General features: G+C 30.9%; 2 protein-coding genes across 12 annotated transcripts in view; one reads left to right on the top strand and one right to left on the bottom strand.

The window, feature by feature from the left end:
- LOC122631075 (neurexin-1) overlaps nt 1-22,500 on the bottom strand; it is a 289,963-nt gene that overhangs the window by 29,240 nt on the left and 238,223 nt on the right. For all 11 annotated transcript variants that reach the window (XM_043816311.1, XM_043816303.1, XM_043816302.1 and 8 more), the window contains 4 exons: nt 14,352-14,643; nt 8,898-9,191; nt 8,508-8,686; nt 7,900-8,071 (listed from right to left, as the gene is read on the bottom strand). In XM_043816311.1, coding sequence (XP_043672246.1) covers nt 7,900-8,071; nt 8,508-8,686; nt 8,898-9,191; nt 14,352-14,643 — 937 coding nt within the window. The remainder of the gene's footprint in view (nt 1-7,899; nt 8,072-8,507; nt 8,687-8,897; nt 9,192-14,351; nt 14,644-22,500) is intronic.
- Nucleotides 18,062-19,158, top strand: LOC122631079. The gene is made up of 2 exons (XM_043816318.1): nt 18,062-18,559; nt 19,053-19,158. The coding sequence occupies exon 1, from the start codon at nt 18,095-18,097 to the stop codon at nt 18,554-18,556; it is 462 nt and encodes a 153-aa protein (XP_043672253.1). The 5' UTR covers nt 18,062-18,094; the 3' UTR covers nt 18,557-18,559; nt 19,053-19,158.

Below are 22,500 nucleotides of genomic sequence, written 5' to 3'. Positions count from 1 at the left end.
GATTCTAATAAAAGTATCTTTGCTTTGCTTTGTATTGTATTTTTTATTTTCATTGAAGATATTGTAAAATTAATTATAGGACGTTACGAGATATAAAGTATCTATGTGTCACAAAGTACGTTTAATGCAAAAATAAATTAAATTTTAACGAAGGAATATTACGAAAGAGATCGATAGATATATAATTAATTTGTTTAGATAATAATGTAAATAGTTAAATAGAGATAATACATATCTCACATTCGATTTTACGTTATCATATATATTAGAAAATTATTCAAGAAATTATGAAATTTAAATAAACCAAATTTGGGCCTGGGTAAGCTTCTGTTAGTATTCGAGGGAGATCAAAAAGATATTAATTTTACAAATGATTTCATAACAGTAATTATAATAATGAAGTACGTTTGCTTCAAAGCATGTTTGACGTGACACGAAACGTAATTATAAAATAAATTAAATTGAAACGAAGGAATTTACGAAATAGCTCAGTGGAAATAAAATTAAGTAATTAAGAAGAAACAACGGAAATCATTAAATGGGTCCAAATATTATACATCTCATTTGATTTTACTTTATATTTATAAAAACAAAGCAAAAAATAACGAAGAAGAAAGGAAAAACATTGAAATTGATTTTAACAAAAGGATTTGCCTGCATCTGTCATCTGGTTCCAAAGGTATACTGATTTAATAAATTATTTCATTAATTAGAAGAACGTTATAATACAAAATACATTTTTTTTTTTTTTTCACAAAGAACACATTCAAAGTTATACGCTCGTGCTGAAAAAGAAATTAACGAGAGAGTACTCGGTCGACGAGATGGAAAAGTTATTTAAAAGAAATTTAAAAGAAAAAAAAAAAAAAACAAAGATGTTTTTTCGTAGAAATTTTATTTATTTTTATTTTCTACGAACTTTGAGAGACTAGACGTTTCGATGTTTTATTCAAAAACAAAAAAAAAAAAAAAAAAAAAAAAAAAAAAAAAAAAAAAAAAAAAAAAAAGAAAAGGAAACAATGTCCGACGATGAATTGCGTTCGAAAGTGCTTTCACGAGTGAAAACTTTTTAAAACGATCGTATGCGATAGAGTAAGACCACGACCACGTGTCGTTTGAACTATTTTACTATTAGGAAAACAGGAGAATAAGAGGTCGACGTGACAAACAGGGTTACGCCCTTTTCTACGAAAGCCAAGGTACGGCTCGGTCGGGCTTTTAAACTCGATCGATAGAAAAAAGGCCTACGACGTGACCTTTTCCACCAGAGCCGCATCCGCAATAAGAAGGTTTTCAGTCTCTGCCCACACTCTTCTTTCTAGTCTCACCCTTTCGTTATTCTAAACGGGGTTGTTCTATTGATTTTTGTTGTATATACGTATCTCGGTATATCGCACATTATATACAACATATTTATGTATAAATACTCTTTTATAATTTTATAATTCAAGTCGGATATAAAGCAAACTCAAACTAATAAGAAATAATATATAAGGTATGGATATTAAAACGAGTCGATTTATATTATTCAAAGGAATTAGATCAAATTAGATGACATTAGATGGTCGAAGACATTTTTTTTTTTTTTTTTGTTTCTTTTTTTTTCCCCTCTAGATACATATTCGTAGTCTATCGTAAATACCGAGTCAGTAACTTTAGAAATATAGGTACGGCATAGGTCGGTGAGAATATTCGCGAGTTCGTTATCACGTATCACTTTTGCTTTAAGGACACTCGTGTGTCACATGCGTGAGAGAGAATATGTGGCTTAGGGACATGCAGCCCTCCACATATGAAGCAGAGAAACAGAATAAGCGAAGAGGATGACTTCCTAGGTTGAAAGTGAATCGAGCACGCGATGTGTGCGAGATGGAAGTAAAGGGGAGGAAGAAGGGTGAGTTTCGAGATAGTGGATTCTATGTATACACGTATATAGTACTACGTACTTGAAGTTTCCTGTATCGATACGAGAAAAGGGTCTGAGTTTCTAAGCTTCCTCGAATTTCTAAGGAACAAGGGAGTAGGATCGGGGAGAGGATAAATCTTGCACGAAGGGCGTTACCCTATAAGTGAACTTGAACATCGTTGAAGAAATCTTACAGAAAAGTAAGTGCACACGTACGTATATATATATATATATATACACACATATAAGCAGAAAGAAACGTATATAGAATATACATACACGCATACATATTATTCAGGCCCTTTTTGTAAGGTTTTAAAAAATATAATTTCCTTTCTATTTCGAGGCTCGCGGTTATGATTTCAAATGGTTTATTTCGTTTGGTTTGATTTAGATTTAGATTAACAAAGAGACCACGAACAAGGTGTCTGATTGGTAAAGTATAAAGGGTTTAGGTCCCAAAGGGTTTGAAGTGATCTAGAAACATATCAGGAGAGCAAGGTCAGCGAGAAAGTTGTCGTACGACAGAGCATTTACTGGTTTGATCGAGAGGAGGAGTAAGGGGTAGAATTTAAAAGGCATCAAATTGGAAGTAGAAAGGGACGCCGACGACGACAACGACGACGATAACGACGACGGTCCCCCTCGAGTGTGGTTGTTTGACCTTACCGCGCGTTTAGCTCAAAGCACCGTCACGCGACAAAGCCTTTCAGGCTTTGGATACGATTGAGCTGTAAACTGAATATTGAACTGTTTTCGTCAAAAGATTCGAAGGATTTCTACTTGTGGTTTTAGAGGTAGGAAAGGTTTAGCCAAAATCTATTGAAAATGTTATACCACTAACAACGAGACCTTTTCATTTAAGAATATTAGACGATCTCTTGGATGTTTCTCTTTGTTACTACGTTTACAATATTATTTAGAAACTCCTTTCCAAGTGAAAATCAAAGTACAATAAATCGTTGATTGATATTTGAGCGAAGAAAACAAAGAGAGAAAGAGAGAGAGAGAGAGAGAGAGAGAGAGAGAGAGAGAGAGAGAAAATTATTTGTATACCTATCGATGAAGGTTATCAACAAAGTCGATAAACTATACAAGCGTACACGCATATTCCTATACGTATATATAATATAATAGCGTCTATAAATACGTGACACGAGAAAAAATATCAAATAATTTATTAACTACGTATCGTGCCTTTAGCCTTGAGTCGAATGACGAACAAGGTCAGGAAACGAACAAAAGCCTTGTGGCTTAGTATATCCAGGGAATATAAGGTGAAGAGGTACCATCACTATGGTGGTGGGATAAGCCACGATGGTATTTATCCCTTCTGTCTGACACCATAGAAAGATAAAGAGAGAGAAAGAAAAAGAGAGAGAGAGAGAAAAAACAAACAAAGAAAGAAAGAAAGAAAGAGAGAAATAAAAAAGGAAGAGAGACGGTCACGATTGGTCGAGCGATTCGATTGGCAAAAAGCAATTATTTCATTAAAGGTGTTAATTAGTGCAACGAGACGATAGGGTTAAGGGACCAAAGTCGGATGTCGTACCACTTAGGGATAAGGGAAACATGAGAAAAGAAGGAGCACCAGGACTCTCTTGCATCAGTCGATTCTTTTCGACTCCCCATGATGGACCCACGAAATAATTGTATGCGGGGTTAGCCCATAAAATGCCACGCCTCTCATCATGGTGGATGGATCCGTTCGTTGTTAGTCTCGTTCGTCTATTTCACTGAGAGCTAAGCCGCCATTTTTATTCGAGGTGCATCGATCCTACCCCGTTTTCGTTTTTATGAGAGGACGACGGGGAAGGGAGATATCCCTTTTAAATCCCGATTACGATGAGCTACGCATAATTCGTTAAATTTAGCTACCAGGCTGATATACCTAGCGTGGAGCATATCCCCGTCATCTTACTTTTTATGCAGGCAAATTTATTCTAATTAAATCAAATCGGATTCACCCTCTGCCCTCTCTCTCTCTTTCTCTTTCTCTCTCTCTCTTTCTCTCTCTGTCACTTTCTCTTTCTCTCTTCAGTTCAAGGACTTTGAATTATGAAGCTGAGATATTTATTTTCTTTTTTCTTTTTTTTTTTTCGTCCTTCACTCGATCTTCGATGAAGCGTCGAAAAAAATATTTTTCAAATTTATTATATTAAGGATTTAGATTAAAAATAAAAAAAAAAGAAGAGAGAGAGAGAGAGAGAGAGAGAGAGAGAGAGAGAGAGAGAAGAGAAATGCAAAGAAAGAGGAGAAAAGATCTTAACGCGATTTTATCTTTTGAATAGCGACGCTAGCTCTTTGAATTATTGCATTAAATTGTAGCAGCTTTTTAAAGTAGCTTCCATCCTGCTACTTGTCCTTATAACGATGTCGAGTTATAATATAAAGTATACTACTGTAAAAAAGGTAGAAGTGAATTTTGTAATCATCTTATCTTATCATTTATGTTATAATTTGTTAATGTTAATATTGAAAAAGAAGAGAGAGATACTTTGACGATTCATGTATCTTTTTTACAATAGAAAATATATATACATATATACATATATACATATATATATATATATATATATATATATATATATATATATAAATAATAATTTAGGATAAGTATCTATCCATCTATTTAGATGTACGTAAATGTCGATAATAATTTTTCGAGTCGAGTGACGTTTTGATAAAATTATCGGGGCGTCACGTGATGGGTTACCCTAATGCGGAATCTATTTTCACACTGAGGATCATGATAAATTGCAGAAAATAAATTAAAGTATAGCGAGGAACGATAATTAAACGGGAAGAACGACGAAGCCCGTTCTACTTTCGTTGTGACTAATTATCGGGAAAGTCTAGCAACGAGTAAGTTTATTGCTGAAACGATGATAATTTTCTTTGGGTGAGGGTAGCCTTTCGCGAAAGACTTTTCGTTTAAGGGGAAAATAACTTCTCTACTTGCTTGTGCGGAAACGAAAGTTTTATTGCTTTATCGGCGATCTCTCAGTGAATTAATATTCGGTATTCATGCCTGTCGAGAAATACCTTTCTCCTTTCAAAATGATTTTCTTTATAATCGATGCTCTATAGTCGATGTAACTATATAGATCAGTTTCTATACATGGTGATAAAGAAGTGCAGTTTGTTATCTATAGATTTAACGTAAAGCTATTAAAGTATGATCAATGTAGATGCCGATTAAACAACATCTACAGAGATTATTGAAAAAAGAAAATGTAAATGTAAAAAACTCATTGTCTGGCTTGCGCGTTAAAAATACGAAAGTCATTTTTTTTTTTATCCAGATCATGATGTATTTAATGGATTTTAGATTATTGTTAAATAATTATTTATTCTATGGGTTGTATGACTTTGTGGTTTTTTTTTTTGTATAATCAGTCGATTTTTAATATCACGTCTTTAATCAAACGATTTTTTATCATATTCTGATGATTATACAAACGATTATATATATGTATATATATATTTTTTTTTCAATATTACTATGTATTCTCTTTAGAATATAATCGATCGTTTTTCTAACGACAGAAGGAAATATTATTGGATGATAGTTCAATTTGAAACTGAGACTATATCAAATAGATATTTTGATTATTAATGTAACGCAAATATAGATATACCTATATGCCAGAGGATATGATCTCTGTCTCTATATGCAGATGATATAGAAATGTAAATATATGGATACATATGTATATCTATGTCTCTAATACGCGTATGTAATGTAATCTATGTGATTCATATTGCGCTATGCATTTTAGTATATATTATATCTCATTCGAGTTGATGGAAGAATTTGATAATTAAAATCGATCGAAGGTCAATCAATTATTTCACTTTCCATGGTTCATCACATTTTCGTATCTATAATATATGCATACATATGTATATACATATTGTATGTGTGTATACACATACACACACATATATATATATGTGTGTGTATCTATACATATACGTATAATCAAAGGAGAATGTAATTTACATTGAAACAGTTTGACTTTGCGAGTTTGTACGATGTACTACATATTCACAGTTACGTATACCAACGTATAGTTTTTATCGATGGTGATCGAATGATTGGACCAACGGCCTGGCGCGTACGAAATCAATTAAATCGCTTTTTTATTAAATTGTTAAATTAACTTGGATCGAACTAATTCGAAGCGTGTAGTACCTGTGTATTTATATATCTCTCTCTTTCTCTCTCTCTCTCTCTCTCTCTCTCTCTCTCTCTCTCTCTCTCTCTCTCTCTCTCTCTCTCTCTCTTCGTTATGACAAGCGTTACTCGAGAGACTGATGGAACGCTAGCTGGCAATAAAAATCGTGTCGGAACAGCGAACGCGATAAATTTAACGACCAGAGAAAATAATTTAACGCGTACGTTTTAGTAAGGGATTAACGAAACGATCATTATCCCACGAGTACTTTTATTTGTTTAATTTTTTTTTTTATTCAATTTTTTTCCCCTGTTCTTTTTACCATTATTTTCTTTTCTTTCTTTTTTTCTCTCTCTCTCTCTCTCTCTCTCTCTTTCTCTTTTTTTTCTTTTTTCACACATTTCAACCGAATCGTTTAAGCACTCGGTTCGTATTCTATGAGCGATTATTTTCTTCCATATATGGGAATGGTCGAGAAACACCATAGGCTCGAGAATAATTTATCAAGGTTTCATGTAAGCATAGGAAGTTATACGTTGGGTAGAATTCCCATGGAATTCCTTCTCATACCTTTTGTATCGTCACAAAGAGGAAAGGAGTAGAGAACGTCCATGCCTCCTCTTGATTTATTCATTTCCTTTCGATGGTTCGCCATTGTTCATGCTTGATCGAGTTCCCATTGTCGTGACAATGACCGAAGCTAATGACGCGGATTAGTGTCTTCGATGGTAATAGGAACTTAGAAAATCGTAGCTAGTTGTAAAATGAACGAAACGTCTTTTACTACGTGACCTTAGAAGGAACGAAATTTCAAACCCTTTCACTTCTATGGTGAAACACATCAGGAAGCTATAAGACGCGAAAGTATTTTCTCCTTGGAATGTCTTCGACCTGAGTTTTGCATCGTTCGTTCATTGGTATACTTTCCCTTTAACAAGGGAACACCATAATTATGTCAATTATTGAATATCTCATGTATGGATAATTCTTTTTCTTTCCTTCTATATATATATATATATATATATATATATATATATATATATCATAAAAAAATCATAAAAAAAAAAAAACATAATTAAAGTAATTATTTCGTTTTCGAGAGACAGGATTATAGAACGTTGTGTTAGAGGTAGAGATGTAAAAAGAATTTTCATTATTACTAACTTTTGAAATACTAAGTATTAATTTTTGTGATATTAAGTATGAAGACAAAAATTAGAAGAATATCAATTAGGTTTCTTCAAGAAGCCAGGCTATTAGAAAGGACTTAGAGGTAGAAAATTTTTTGGGACCTTCCACCATTGTTATGATACGTACTAGAAGGAACCTTTCTCTCTCTCTCTCTCTTTCTCTTTCTTTTTTTCTATCTCTCTTTTTGACCTGGGAATGTCGTAGTGTTATTCTAGACGACCAATGGCGGTCGTTTCACACGGTTCAAGGATCACTCGACCGTAGAAAGCTTATAAAAGGGCGTTCAGGGCCCTTTCCAAGGTAGTCTGCTCTTCTCGCTTGCATCGAACACATCTCTCTCTCTCTCTCTCTCTCTCTCTTTGTCTTTCTTCTAGTAAATTTATTTTTTGATATTAACGTTCGTTATTATTCGACGAAATGTTATTCGTACTTCTTGTGAACTCTTTTTATCTGTCCCATTCTCTTTCTGTTTCTTTGATTCGATTCATAGACGAAAATAACCGGTGATTTATCGTACCTGTTTAATCTTTATCGTCTTTATTTCGATTTCAAATTGTTACGTGGTGTTTCTTCGGTAACTTCGTGAAAATGACGTGTGTAGCGTAGACAAGTGACACTCACCGGACGGATGATTCGATTGAAGATTGTAATCGTCGACTTGTAACGTGCTGTTCGCTCCACTTCTCGTGAATCTAACGACGTGATATTGATTGTCGTTTACTTTGACACCTACTTCTCCGACTGGATGATCGTTCGTTCCCATGTTGTATACCGCAAAAATGTTTCCTTCGACCTACGAGATAAATAAACGATGAGTTTTGTTGTTAAAAGTTGTCAAAAGAAAGTATAATGTACATGCGCATATATACTGTACATATTATATATTATATACATTGCATATATTATATATATATATATATATATATATATATATGTATGTATATGTATATAAAAGATAGCAATCCAAAAATTTTTGCGAACATTCGTATTAGTAATCTTGAAATTTAATATTCCACCAATGTAAATAAAAAATGCGATATTTTTTGTTTTTCTTTTTCTTCTTTACAAATTTACTTTATAAATTTATGATATTAAATATCGTTAAGATTCAAAAATCAATCGAATAATTACGATTTGAATTTCTATCCAATTGGGTGATAGTAAAAGAGAGAAAGGATCAAACGAGGGTATTACGAAGTAGAAATCTTTCTTATCGACGAGGTACTAACAATCTCAATTTCTAAGTAATCGTTGCTAGAGGCTGATTCTATTCTAAGTAGCACCGCGTCGTTCATTCCCGTAACGAATCCCAAGGCGACGGTGTCTCGTTTCATTTCCGGTCTTCGATCCGATGGAAACGTATATGTGATGATTCCTCTTCCTGCACCAAATTCATATGCCACAGCCTCTGCAAAGATAACGTATCGTCAGTCGGTCTTCCAATACGATCAATACTCTCGAAACTAAGCTTCGATGATTTAAACGAAAATATTTGTAAAATGGAATTCACAAAAAAAAAAGAAGACAACAACAACAACAGCAATAACAAGAAAATTTTCTCTCTCTCTCTCTTTTTTTTTTTTTTTTTTAATTTTTTTCATCCATTTTTTTCTTGTTACCTTCGCTACAAGTAGGTCCTGAAAAGCTGGTCATGTCGCAGTCGCAGGTGTAACTGTTCCATTGTTGTAAACATGTACCATGATTCGCGCATACATCGTGAGTACATTTTTTTCCAGCGTGAAGATTCGCGTATACGTCACATCCGGGCTCGACGAGAGAACTCGGGACAACTGCATCCGAGAGTAAATCGGTACTTTCACCGCTAAGATCCAATGACGCAAGACAACCCTCGAATCCATGCCGACTCAGTATTTGCTTTGGTAGTTGACTGTATTGAGATTTTTCTACTCCACCTGAAAGCAAGGAAATATATTCGTTATCGATAAGAAACTTCATTTGATATTTTCAATCTGAAATATTTTATTTCTTAACGGGATGAAATCCATTTTTTGTTTTTTTTTATTTTAAAATCTTAAAAAATAAGTACGTTCGATCTCGTTCGAATGAAATATTTCTAATGAAAATGATTTCATTTCGAGTCTGAATACTAGCCTAAAGTTTATCGTTATATTTGTGTCGCATTGACGAAAATAAATCAATCGGGAACTTTTGCGTGAGTAATTACATCTCGTATAATAATAAAATTTAAAGATTAGCGATATCACGATCGATGATAAGTCGATTATTTACGATTATATACGATTTCGAACTAATTATTTCCACTCACGATATTCTCGACCTTGTCTTGGCAATTTGATTGAAATAATTATCGAATGATAGGAATGGATTATCAAAGATGAAGACAGTCGCATTTAGCAATAGAATTTAGTTCTCTTATTCGAGTCGAACAAATTGTTTGAAAGGTAATCGATTCGTTAATTATAATTAAGAAGATATTTCCAAGATTTTTGTATCTTTTTTTTTCAAGAAAACATCTTTAACTCATTTTTATCGTTCCATTTGAATTTTAATAATTCCTTCTCTCTTTTTTTTTTTTTTTAATCGTCGAGTAAAACTGAATAAAAATGGATGAAACAATTAACGAGTTAAGCAGTGTATTATTTTTATCGATAAGAATCATCATAGCATCGTCGGTTAATTCTAAGATTAATTTCAAGGTGTTGAAGAAGGAGAATTTGCAATTATTACATAAAGTTGACGTCGATCCATCGAGTCGGTCTGATCTCATAGGTAAATTGAAGAGCATTCAGAATTAATCGAGATAACCGAAACTTGAGTTGATTCAATCGAGACAATCGAAACTTGAGTTGAATCAATCGAGACAACCGAAACTTGAGTTGAACAAATCGATTGTTAAAACTGATGACGAGTCAATCTGCCAATGCAAATGTGGAAACAATAAAAAGAATAAACCGAATAATATCCTGCGATATATCGAATTTAAATAATCGTTTGTAAAAGATTGTCCAAAAAGATATAGAAAATGAATAATAAGAGTTTATGAAGAAAAAATCATATTCTAAGAGATTGGCAATCTTTTTTTCTTTTTTTTTTTTCAAATCAAATATATGTGTTTGATTGTTATTCCTAGCATGCCTTTTCTACTTTATCTAATACACTTTGTATGATGAAATGGTAACATTTACTAATGAAATCTTTCGATCGTGGATTGACGATTCTTAATTCGATTAGGTGGATTAACTTGCTAGACACGTAGTTTACAGGATTCTGTTAAAACCGATTAGAAACCCTTTGGCTGATAAACGCTAGAGAGAGAGAGAGGGAGTTTAGGCAAATCAAATCTCCAAAATTCGTTTATTGCTTAAGATCATCGATCGTTATTTCGAGCTACTGGGACTGATATCGATTAGAGAACGAATGACTGAGAAAGAAAAAGAGAGAGAGAGAGAGAGAGAGAGAGAGAGAGAGAGAGAGAGAGAGAGAGAAATAGACATATAAGAAAGTTATTTCATATTTTGTTTCTTCTTTCACTTTGTAGAAACTTAAAAAGATCGGTAAACGTGGATGAGTTTGAATCATCGTTTTTATATTATAAAAGAATATTATACAAGTATTATATTTTTTCTAGATATTACTATTGTAAATATATGATGTTTGTTGATTAAAAAGAAAAAAATGAACACTCTACCAAGAGCTTGTACATGTGGATATATATTATATTTTTCTATGCTACCAATATTAATAATTAATATATAAATATATATCAATAGAAATATACTAGAAAATAAGTCGAACGATAAACATAATTTTTTTGTATTCATTGTTCTTTCAAAGTGATCTCAATGGAAAAATACGTATGAAATTATAAGTATTAACAATTCGTTTTGCAATGCATATCCATTAAACTGATTGATGCAATTTATCGTTGTCGTCTTTGACGTGTAGATTGTTTTTTATTTTCTTCTTTTTTTTTTGTTTTTAAAGGAAATGAATGAGTTAGAAGTAAATAGGAAAATATATTAAAAGGAAGGAACGTGAATGAATACACACACACACACAAACGTTATAATGGCATCACGACGCGAGAAGAAAGACGAATTAAGGCATCCTTGTTGTGCATCGTGGTGCATACAAAAATATCCCTACTATGTGTGTGTGTGTGTGTGTGTGTGTGTGTATTCTATTTCTTTTAGTCGACCAAACCTGCTCTTTCTATTTTCTTTCAAATCGATCGTTAGTGACGAGTTCTAGTGTGTTCACGTTCACTCTTGTGTATTCACGTAAGTACTTCTTTCTTCGATAACTCATGGAGCATGCTTCAAAGGATCGACCGTCGTTTCGAAGGCGTTTTAACCCGTCAAAGGAATAAGCTTATCTCTCTTTTTCTTTCTCTCTTTCTCTCTATCATCCTCTACGTTTTTCTCTCTTTTTTATTTTTACAAGTATTTAATTTGTAAGGGGAACGACTTGACATTTGCTTTTCTCTCTTTTCTTTTCTTCTTTCTTTCTTTCTTTCTTTTTTTTTTTTTTCTTACATAAAGAAGATTACATAAAGAAGATTAATAAAAGGCAAGTACGTTTGAACTCGTAAAATCGAAATCTTTTTATAATGAAAATTATTATGAATTCGTTTTGATCTACGATCTGTCGTTTTACACAAATTGTCTCTGTTATAAATGAGAACTAATTAATCAATAATGAGATACATCTTTATTGGATTTTTCTAATGAACTTTTCTAATAAATTTTAATTATTACCATATATATCAGATATCAAATATATAATAGTAAAACGTTATGATTATTGAATGAATTATATCCATCGTTTGATTCCATATAAAATCGATCTGTCCTTTTTTTTCTTTTATTCTGAAGAATACTCAATTTGTATGGTCAAAACGAAACATGTACAAGAAATCGTTCGAACATGGATCGACGGATCTTAATTCGATTACGCAGATTAATGTGTTAGTCACGTAGTTTATAGGATTCTATCGTGAACGATTAGAGACCCTTTGACTGATAAACGATAATTCCGAGAGGATTTGGTTAAATTCAAAGTTTTTTTCTTTCTTGATTTTCCATCGTTGTTAATTTGAATTTTCAAGATCGATATTAATTGGATTCTTTTATATTTTTTTCTTTTGGTTCGTTTTTTTTTTTTTTTTTTTTTTTATTATATATGAACGAATTTGTGATATCTTCGTTATAACTTTTTTTTTTTGGATAATTACGATTATCAATGTACGATGTATTTATTAATTTAAAATAAACAATGTACCAAAAAGCTATATATATATATATATATATATATATATATAGGTATGTATGTATATATGTATAATATATTATTTTGTCCTGTGTTATTATCATTAATAATACATTAATAAATATCAAGTAAAAAATATAAAATAAAGCAAATTGAATAGATAAGAAATAAATATTTTTGTTGAACGTTCATTAGAAATCAATTAACGATCAATAGGGAAAGAAGTATGAAAATATTAGCATTAAAAATCTGTTCGTATGCATATCCATTAATTGATTTGATTTAATTTGATTAATTTATCGTTATCATCTTCGAAGCGTACGCTTTTGTTATTTTGTTATTGTTCTTTTTTCCCCCTTTGTTCTCTTTATATTTATTTTTCATTTTTTATTTTCCGTATGAACTTAAAACTCATATTCCATTGTTTCTCCGAAAGGAAAACGTCGATTTGTTTTCTCTCTCTGTTTTTCTTGCTCTTTTTTATTTCCTTCTTTTTTTTTTTCTCCTTTTTTTGTTTAAATATTTCTCTTGAATGGTGGGAAAATATAAATAGATTCTATAAATATATTCAATACAGATGTATAGACTTATATACATACATATACGTAAAAGAATTTAGAAATCGTCTATTTTTTACTTGCTTGTTTTATTTCGTGACGTATATGAATCTACGTGAGGTTCAATGTTTTTTTGTTAAAAAGTTATTCCATAATCGTCGTTAGTAGTACTACTATACAACGAATAAAATGTAATTTTAATTAACGACTTCTGTTAACATACACGTACATATATATATATATATACATATATATACATATATACATACATACATACATACGTCATACAGTAGCTATTATGATATTACTATGTCAAAAAAATCAATTGTTTTTGTGGCGTACAAAGCGATATTAAAAAAGAAAATATAAAAAAGATCAAATAATATTTTATTGAATGGAGATGCAATAAGAGATTATATTATATATATATATATTTTTTTTTTGTTTTCATCATTTTCATATGAACGCAATATCTCTCACGTTTTCAAATGAGAATGCATAGAGTGAATGGTTGAAGTAGAAATATACGAATCACGAACAACTAACTCCCTTAACCATCTTATTCGCTTTTTTTTTTCCTTTTCTTTTTTTTCTTTTATTTCAATTTGCATATCGTCCTTTTCTCTTACGTCACGTTGCAATTAAATCCTTCGTAAAATTCAAAGAGATTCATCATTTACGGTCGACAATGTAGCTCTCAACACTCATCGTTCTATCTCCTTTGACTTTTTATTCCTTTGCAATGAGCCGGATTACATTATTAGTATGCATTGTAATGACGGAATAATGTTAATTAATATCAAATATAGAGAGATGAATGTATTGAAATGTAAAATTTTTTAATTACTTTCAAATTTTAAATTGCAACTCTAACAGAAGAGAGTATTAATTATCCCGTTCCTTTTGACGGATTATTGTGATATATGCTCGAAATTTATGTGAAAATAAAAAAACTTATGTAAAATAAAAGATTAGAAAAAGAAAAACAATAGTCCAATTTAATACTTATCGAGTTGATAATTTTCTTTTTCATTTTTATATTCCAATATTCATAAAGCGATGGAATATTTAGTATGATTTAAAGAAAACATAATTTCACACACATACGTTTTTAATATAATTAATAAAATATGATAGATATATAAATCGAAATTCTTCGAATTCTTTCTTTTTTAGTGATATATGAAGAGACATTGATTTAACTATGAATTATTTTGTAAAATTATTCCATCATAATTATTTGTTTTTCGATAAAGTGAGACTCACCTATATATAATATTCCATCAAGGTCGAGATTCTCGTTGCTACCTTGACTATTAACAGCAGTAACGTGATCGTCTACAGCCAAGGTGTGTCTTTTTGGAGCAGGTCTTGCAATGCTAACGGCATGCCATTTGCCATCGTTCAATCTGCTTTTCGAATTGTCCTTGATTCTTACAGGGCCATCTCCCAAATCAAAGACGTAATGAATATGCTCATTCACCAGCTCAACGGCTATGAAATCACGTTCTCTTCCAGCATTATAAAGGATCAATCCGTTTGGTTCACGTGTTTTAAACTGTAACGTTAAAGATGCAACAACATATGTAAGAAATATTATCACTGACGATGTTTATTAGAAATTTAATATTTTTTAACACCTTAGATCGTAGATCTCAAAAACGTGGATCCTTGGACGAATGATACTCAAGTGATATTTTCATACCAAACTTTTGATTCGTTATTTAATTTCATTATAGAAAGATATAATGAAAAAATCATGCAATATAAATTAATCTTTCATTATAAAGTATTATAGTTTCTAAACACGAGGATTACACGGTCGACAGAGGGATGGATGATTTGAATATTTTTTTTTGAGGGAATTTTTTTTTTGTCCCCTAGTCACGTAAAGTTGTCTTGATTTACAGGGTTAATACAAATTCTTTGGTGGAAACGATCGATAAGTCCTCTTGAGGACTTTCCCCCGAAGAACTAAATTAAACGAGAAGTTTCGTTTAGAGTTTGAATCATAAAATGTATATGATCTTTTGCTCTTTTTTTTTTTTTTTTTGGTTTGTTTGTTTGTTACTAACTTGCTAAAGGAAGTCATCAAAATTTTGGAAACGTTCTTACATTCTATTAAACATAAATGTAAAGTTAATGGTTAGGGATTTAATAAGTTACACGCCATACCAAACGTGTCCTCGAATAGATAAAGTTTAAGAATCGCTGCCCTAGAGAATTATTTATTTTTATCAAAAACTTTCATCGCTCTACGAATTATTTTAACATTTAATTATTTTCATGAGTATTTCGATGTACGTAATAATTCGCGTTCAGGAGAGAGGAATTTAAGTATTAATATACTTTATTCTTAATTAATCAAAGAGATTTCATTTGTATATTTACGTGTAGTTTATACTAACAGCACTGTTAGAAGATTAAAAAGAGAATATCTATTTTAAAGTGGCTATTCCAATGAGATATAGAAAACCATATGTTACCCTAAATTAAAATGCACCAACTTGTAGAATATACATACATCGGAACAAATTGCAAAAGGACTTTTTGGAGATTAGAACTGTTTTGTTATTTCGTTATATATGTCGTAAACTTGTTAAAATATATATTCGAATGTTTTTAATACTTGTTTAAAATATAAATACACTGCAAATAATATCTATTTCATTTTATTTACTTCAAATAAGTACGTAAATATATGGCAGCCATTATAAGTAGATATTTCCTTCGATAACTCGGGTGGCATACTTCAAAGTTTCCTATGAGTTTTAACCCCGTCAAAGGAATAAGCTTATTTCCCTTCCTCTTTTTTATTTTTGAAAGTATTTCATTTTTATTTCATCAGGGAACCAGCCTAAAAATCTTTTTTCTTTTTTCTTTTCTTTTTTTTTTTTAAGCTAAAAAGATCTAAGAGAAAGTACATACGTATGACCTCGTTCGATCGAAATCGTTGATCCAAAAATTAATTATATCTCGAGTTTGTTCCGATCTACAGTTTATCATTTTACACGGTACATATTGTCTCGATAAAAAAAAAAAAAAAAAAAAAAAATTGATCAGGAGCAAGATATACTTACCTTTATATGAATTTCTATGTCAGTAATTAAATCTCTCATAATAAACTTTAACGATTATCGATATCTGATCGGTAATAAATCGTACGTTATGATATTTTAATTAATTATTTCCTTTTAACCTTATCCCTGGAATTCGATTAAAGTAACTTTCCAAGTGGAAGAGAGTGATAAAAACAAATAACAAAAACAGTAAAATTTAATCCTCTGTTAGTTAGAGACGAGTAGATTTTGATAAAAAGACGATCGATTGGCAAACTATAATTAAGAAAACAATCCTGAAGCTTTTTCATTTCTTTCACGAGAAAAATCCTTGACCTGTCTCATTATTTCATTTAAATTTCAATTAAATCTAAATCGAAATGTGTCTGACAATATCGATCACTTCGATCGTCATCGTCATGGTCTTTGCTTCTTAGATAAAATTCGAGATGTCCTGGAAGAACGAGGATACTCAATCCTTATATGATCCTAATATAGATTAATTCTAAAGGTTTAATCTCATTCGTAAATGAAGAAGTATTCACAATGAAATTGAACAATCGGAACTTGAGATTAATTCGTTGAAACAACCCTCGATTTCGAAACAACCATTTTCGATTTTGATCAAATCGAAAAAAATAACAATGAGGTTTGTCAATGAAATTGTGAAAATAAGTAAGAAGATGGACCAATGCAGAATATAACGTTGTACGATCTTGAACCATCTTCCTTGTTTGACCCAAATATATCACGCTAAATGATTGGTAGGCGGTGTCTTCGATGTCTTAAGGGGCAGATATAGATCCTGAGAAAATGTAGAACAGCAATCCATTAAATGATTGACAATTTATTTGTTCTTTTTTCAAATCGAATATATACTTGTCCGATAGTTTCTAGCATGTCTGTTCTTCTTTCTCTGAGAATGCACTTTTTATGATCACCACGATGAAACACTTGTAAGAAAAATCGTTCGATCATCCGATCGACGGTTCTTAGTTTGATTAACCTGGTAGTTACAAAAGAGAAGAAAGGAAAAAGAATAATATGTGGTCTGACATTGTCTGAGTATTGGATGTTTTTTTATCTTTTTTCTTTTTCTTTTTTTATTTTTTTTTTTTTTTCTATAGAGATTACTTTTGAATTTTTCTAAGTCGAGTAATAAATATGTGAGATTTATCGATGGAAAGAATCGTTCGTTAATGTTAATTAGACTAAGTGTAACGCTCCCGAGTTAATAATTTTTTATTCGGTAATGATTATTTAAATATATATGATAAAAATGAATTAGTGAAATTATTTAAATATATTCGATAAGTGAACATTCCGAACCAATACTCACGATCAATTAGAGATCAATCTTATTATTTTTTCTTGCACTCAAACGAAATTTTTTCATTGTAAAATTATTGTATTCCGAGTTTGTTCTTGATTAATCCGATATATATATATATATATATATATATATATATATATATATATATATATATTATATAGCATAGATAAGAACAAATTAATCAGCAGCAAGATACAGGTATCTTTATTGGAAATTTTATGTCAGTAATTAAATCTCACAAAATAAACTTTAACGATACAAACTTAATAGAATTGGTAATAAATTTGACGTTATAATTTTCGAATTAATTATTTCCATTTGTTATCTTTCCCATTTAATTTTTGATTAAAGTAATCTTCAAAAAAGAGTAGTGGCAATCGGATAAAAGAAACCGCACGAACAGTAGAATTTAGTTATAAGTGTGAAGAGTCTATCGAACAACGTGACGTTGTTCTATTTTAGATGAGCAAATTTAACATAAGTAAACCATAGTTAGAAGCTTGTCGTTAGTTCAAGAGAAATATCTTTGATCTATCACGTTATTTAACGTAATTAATTTCAACAATTTTTTTTTTTTTTTTTTTTTTTTTTTCATTCTCGAGTAAATCTAAATCAAAATGGGTAAAACAACATTGATCGCTTCGTTAATCTTATCAATAGTCATCGCCATGACTATGTCGTTGGATACTCCTGAGTTAAAACTTATAAAAGCTCATAATGTCCTGGATCAATCTTATATATCTAATATTATTCACAAATTAAGAAACATTCAGGGTGAAGCAAAACAACCGGACCTAGAAGTTTATTTATTGAAACAATCGTCCAATGGAAATTGGAATCCAGTAAATGAGAAAAAGCCGCTTGTTCATAGCGACACGAATAATATCGATTGTCAATGCAAGTGTACAAAAAAGAAATCTGATGGATTAACGGGACGACCCACTAACAACAATTCTGGATATCATGATGGTCCTATGGAGACTCATGGAAAGATCGATTCAATGCCAACAAAGAAAAAATCTTTTTCTTGTGCACCGGATAGCTTCTGGGATGGGTCAAAATGTGCACAGATAGTTTAAGAGGTTCGAAAATATTTCTTTTCTTTTTTCAAATCTCGAATGTATTATATCTGTCAGATAATTTCTAAAGTGCCTGTTCTTTCTTCTTTCTCTATTATTATAATAATGTATTTTACATGATCGAAAAAAGCATGAATATGATATCGTTCGATCATCAACCGATGTTTCTCAGTTTGATTAAGCAGATTAACGTGATAGTCACGTAGTTTACAGGATTCTGTCGAGATCGATTAGAAACCCTCTTGGCTGATAAATGCCAGACAGAGAATTGCCTTGAATCAAATGTTCAAAGTTCCTTCCTTTCTTGATCGTCGAATTAATCCGAGCTTCTGAGATCGATATTGATTGAAGAACGAGTAATCGAGAGATAGAAATAGAGAAAGAGAGAGAGAGAGAGAGAGAGAGAGAGTGAGAGACATGTCAGGAGTTTCTTTCGTCCATTCGCCGATGTCTTTCATTACTTTTTTTCTTTTCTGTTTTTTCTTTCATTTTATAGAAATTGACAGGAGATCTGCAAACGTGATGGAGTATAAACCATATTCGTTGTAACTTTCTTACGATCCTACAATTTTAAATGTATCATGGTTGTGAAAATAAATATTTTATTGAGGAGATATATTTGAACATATATATATATATATATATATATATATATGTGTGTGTATGTATGTATGTATGTATGTATGTATGTATGTATGTATGTACCATTTTATCCTGTGTTAACATCATGAATAATATATTAATATACACAAATAAAAATACGATGGAAATAAATCGAAATAAAAGAAAAGTGAATCTTTTTCTTTCGTTAAATATTCCTTCGAAATAATTTTGATCGAATGAAAAAATTTGTACGATGGTATTAGCATTAAAAATCCGTTCGTATTCGCATCCGGTAAATATTCAATATTCCTGTTTTTCTTTTTTTAATTCTTGTTATCTTTTTTTTTTTTTGCGAAAAATAAATAAAAAGAATATCTCATCGGTTTTTCCTTTAATTTGTAAATGCATATAGATTCAGTCGCGTGATGCTATTGTTCGATTATTTATTTATATCAAAAAGTCATCTAACTTTTTTACAGATATATATATATTTCGCATTTTTTTAATCGTTCAAAGCTAATCTTTTTCTTGTCTTTCGAATCGATCGATTAGTGATCAGCTTTAAATTGTTCACGTAAATGCACTCTGGTACACTAATGTATTCACGTTAGTATTACAATTCTTTCGATAAATCACGATAGCAACAAGTTTCAAATGATTCTAGAGTCGTAGCTTTGTCTTACGTTAATAATCATTTCATTGAGACTACTTAACAATTAACTCTGGACTATCTTTTAAGAGTAATATAAGACGATGTGGAATATTTGTTCTTGAAAAATTTGAAACATGAACTCTATGAAACGTTAGGAGACAAACTTAGGATAAAAAAAGAGAGAAAAAAAGAGAAAAAACATATGGTCTAGCATTATTTTAGTTTTAGATATTGCTTTTTTTCTTTTTATCTTCATTTGTATGGAGATAATTTCTGAATTTTCTCGAGTCTAGTAATAAATATACGAGTTTTATGGACCGAAGGAATCGTCTGTTAATTTTAAGCGGATTAACTAAGTTTAATGCTTTCGAGATGACCACTTTTTATTCGGTAAAAAATGCGATCATTTAATAAAATTATTTAAACATATACCTAGCATACTCTGGAGTAATTAGACATCAATCCTATTATTTCTTCATGCACTTTTTCCATAATGTTTCTATTTTTTTTTTCCTTGATTTTTTCTTCAGTCATATACCCCGAATAACAGTGCGAATCTCAATTAAATCACTTTTACGAAATTATTATATATAACAATATTTCAACTTAGAGATCTGCATTATAAAGATCGTATAAATAAAGCGATATAAATAAAACATCCTATCGCAGAACTATTTTTACAGAATTAAATTAGTGCAAGACAAGTGACTACTTCTATCGGATTAATACTAATACAACTATACTGTTGAATCGTATTTTTTATTCGTATAGTGGAACAGAGTACAGTTGTTTGTTGAACTATACAAGATCGATCGTAAAAATCAATTTATTGCGTCAAAGGGATAACTTTAATTTTGTCTCTCCTTCTCTCTCTCTTTATTATATTTCCGAGTACTTTATTTTTAAGGGGAAAAGTATAAATTTTGTTTTCTTTTTTATCTCAGTAAGATTAGAAGGCAAATTCTTACGAGTACTATTGAATCGAAATTTTTTATGCGAAAGTTATTGTATTCCTGCGAAAGTTATAGTTTGTCCTCGATTAAAATTTATAGTTAAACCAAGTACATATTGTGTCGTACAGAGAAAAACTTAATCAATAGCAAGATATAGCTAGCTTTATTCGATTTTTATGTCGGTAATTAAACTTCGTATAATAAAATTTAACGATATAAACTTAATAGAAATCCAATTGGTAATAAATCGAACGATTATAATTTTCGAATAATTTTCATTCGTTATCTATCTCATTTAATTTTTGATTAAAGTAACCTTCAAAGAAGAGTAGTGGCAATCGGATAAAAGAAACCGCACGAACAGTAGAATTTAGTTATAAGTTTGAAGAGTCTATCGAACGACGTGACGTTGTTCTATTTTAGATGAGCAAATTTAACATAAGTAAAACATAAACCATAGTTACAAGCTTATCGTTCGTTCAAAAGAAATATCTTTGACCTATCACGTTATTTCATTCGAATTTCAACAGTTTTCTTTTTTTTTTCATTCTCGAATAAATCTAAATCAAAATGGGTAAAACAACATTGATCGTTTCGTTAATCTTATCAATAGTCATCGTCATGGCTTCGTCATTGGATAATTCCGAAGAATTAGAATTTTTGAGAGGCATACCTAAAGTATCTTGGAAGTCAAAAATTTATGATGACGCGAAACCACCGGAACTTGTGGTTTATTTGTTGAAACGAATGTCCAAAGGAAATTCGGGAAAGTCTTCAGGAAATGAGAACAGCAATACGGATAACATCGATTGCCAATGCAAATGTGGAATTAAGAAAAATAGTGGATTAAGTGATATCGTTGCTGGATATAACGATAATCTTATGGGAACTCATGGAAGTATCATTTCAGAGCCGAAGAAGAAAAAATCTTTTTCTTGTGCACCGGATAGCTTTTGGGATGGATCAAAATGTGCACAGATAATTTAAGAGGTTCGAAAATATTTCTTTTCTTTTTCCAAATCGAATGTATTATATCTGTCAGATAATTTTTAACGTGCCTGTTCTTTCTTCTTTCTCTATTATTACAATAATACATTTTACATGATCGAAACGAAGTATGAATATGACGTCGTTCGATCATCAACCAATTGTTCTCGATTTGATTAAGCAGATTAACGCGATAGTCACGTAGTTTACAGGATTCTGTCGAGATCGATTAGATATCTTCTTAGCTGATAAATGCCAGAGAGAGAGAGAGAGAGAGAGAGAGAGAGAGAGAGAGAATTTCCTTGAATCAAATGTTCAAAGTTCGTTCCTTTCTTGATCGTCGAATTAATTCGAGCTTTTGAGATCGATATGGATTGGAAAATGAATAATCAAGACATAGAAATAAAGAAATTGGGAAAAATAGGCACGTTTGGAGATTCTTTCGTCCTTTCGTCGATGTCTTTCGTTATAATTTTCTTTTCTTTTCTCGTTTCTTTCTTTTTATAGAAACTGAAAGGAGATCTGCAAACGCGATGGATTACGAACCATTGTCGTTATAACTTTATTCCGATATTACAGTACTGAATTTATTATGTTTGTGAAAATATACAATTTATCGTGGATATAGATATGGATGTACCATTTTATTCTGTGTTAACATCAGTGATAATATATTAATTTACACAAATAAAAATTTATTGGAATTAAATTGAAAATATAAGAGACGTAAATCTCTTGTTTTTTTTTTT

Source organism: Vespula pensylvanica, chromosome 8 (assembly GCF_014466175.1).
Source record: "Vespula pensylvanica isolate Volc-1 chromosome 8, ASM1446617v1, whole genome shotgun sequence".
NCBI lineage: Eukaryota > Metazoa > Arthropoda > Insecta > Hymenoptera > Vespidae > Vespula > Vespula pensylvanica.
The sequence above is the reverse complement of the archived record's forward strand: the minus strand, read 5'-3'. Positions and strand labels throughout refer to the sequence as shown.

Bases quoted from the DNA above. Each gene is read 5' to 3' on its own strand.
- LOC122631079 (XM_043816318.1), top strand. From the start codon at position 18,095: ATGGGTAAAACAACATTGATCGCTTCGTTAATCTTATCAATAGTCATC.